Here is a 1,438-nt window from a genome sequence, read left to right on the forward strand (position 1 = left end):
CGGGGAAGAAGAGGCGGAGAACACCGATACCGGTGGTGGGGTGGGTCGGTCAGAAGAGACGTTGATGGAATACGTAAATCAGATGACTTCTAAGAATTATTAGCACATCTGTATCCGAGTTTAGTCGGATTTTTTTTTTTTTTTGGATAATTGTGGGGTTATTAATCTTAATTCCGTTAATTTTAGGTTGGAATATTTTCACACAAATAATTATCGCCGCTTTTTTGCGTCTTCACAGTATCAGACTTCACATGCGTCAAATTTTGCATTTGAAAATATCAGACGATAAAAAATATCGTCGAATTACCATTGAATTTCCGGCGGGTAATATCAATGAGCGATGTGTCAGATTTTTTGACGCAAAACTTAAATATAGAAAAAAAATTTAAAATATCAATTGCATTTCCACACCTTGCACACAATATTTAATTCATATTACAACATCATTATTATATCTGACAATACCACAGATCAAATGTATTAAAAATGTCTTTAATGAAAAAGAAGATACTCTCACAAATCTAAATTATCAAAAGTTTACAACTACACCCTCAATATAAGTTCAAACATTTAAGAAATTAAATATAAATAAAAAAATCCTTCTTAGCCTCCTCCTCCTACTCCTCCTCCCCAACTACATCAATCAATATAAGCCCAAACAATCTTCCATAATCTCTGTCAGGCGTGTTATACTCCACTCAATTCTCTGTTGGCATTCACGTATATGGTGAACCTCCTCAGTTATAGTTGTGACCTCTCTGACAAGCTCCACAATATTCAGGTGTGACAAGATCGTGCCACCCACATAAGCAAGAGAGATCTCAACCTTCTTCTTCCCCGCCGCATGCGTACACAGCTTGAATTTAAACTGCGTAGTGGTAGACAGGCTGTCAGTACTGCTGGCAGTGCTCGGGGTTTAGGAGGCCAACTGCCTCTCTTGGAGCTGCTTATATGCCTAAATAACAAAAACCAATTCTTAATTATCATTTTAAACATTAAATATTAAAATAAATATGAACAAATCAATTTGTTACTTACAAGCACCTGCCGGGCTGCTTGTCAAATCTGTGCAAGAAAAAGCTTTTAGGTGTGGCTGCAGTAGTAGCAAGCGTGACAACAGTAATAGGTGTGGAAAGGACATGTTATTACATACATACCACTCAATTCCTATCACTTCAATTTTAAAAAAACATTCATTTATTGCATCCATTTTAAACTAAGTTCTGAAAATTAAATATATATAATAAAACTTTCGTGTGAATATTTTAACTCTATCATTTTACTTTAGAATTATAAAATTATTTTAGAAACTTTAATATAAAATTTAAGCTTTAGATAATTTCAGTGATTTTCCATGCTTTGGAGGTGTCATGTAATGACAATAATCATAAACTATTATTGTATTAATTTGGAAGATTTAATGAATTCCTCTGTATTT

The 1,438-nt window shown here is 33.8% G+C and overlaps 1 protein-coding gene across 1 annotated transcript in view; it reads right to left on the reverse strand.

Annotated features, from left to right (window-relative positions):
* LOC110036166 (peroxidase 31-like) overlaps positions 1-868 on the reverse strand; it is a gene marked incomplete at its 5' end in the record, with an annotated part of 1,175 nt that extends 307 nt beyond the window's left edge. Inside the window, 2 exons of the mRNA XM_020740551.1 lie at positions 308-365; positions 734-868. Of these exons, the coding sequence (XP_020596210.1) occupies positions 308-365; positions 734-868 (193 nt within the window). The remainder of the gene's footprint in view (positions 1-307; positions 366-733) is intronic.
* Between the last annotated feature and the right edge of the window lie 570 nt (positions 869-1,438).

The sequence above is a fragment of the Phalaenopsis equestris genome, unplaced genomic scaffold, assembly GCF_001263595.1.
Source record: "Phalaenopsis equestris unplaced genomic scaffold, ASM126359v1 Scaffold203301, whole genome shotgun sequence".
Lineage (NCBI taxonomy): Eukaryota > Viridiplantae > Streptophyta > Magnoliopsida > Asparagales > Orchidaceae > Phalaenopsis > Phalaenopsis equestris.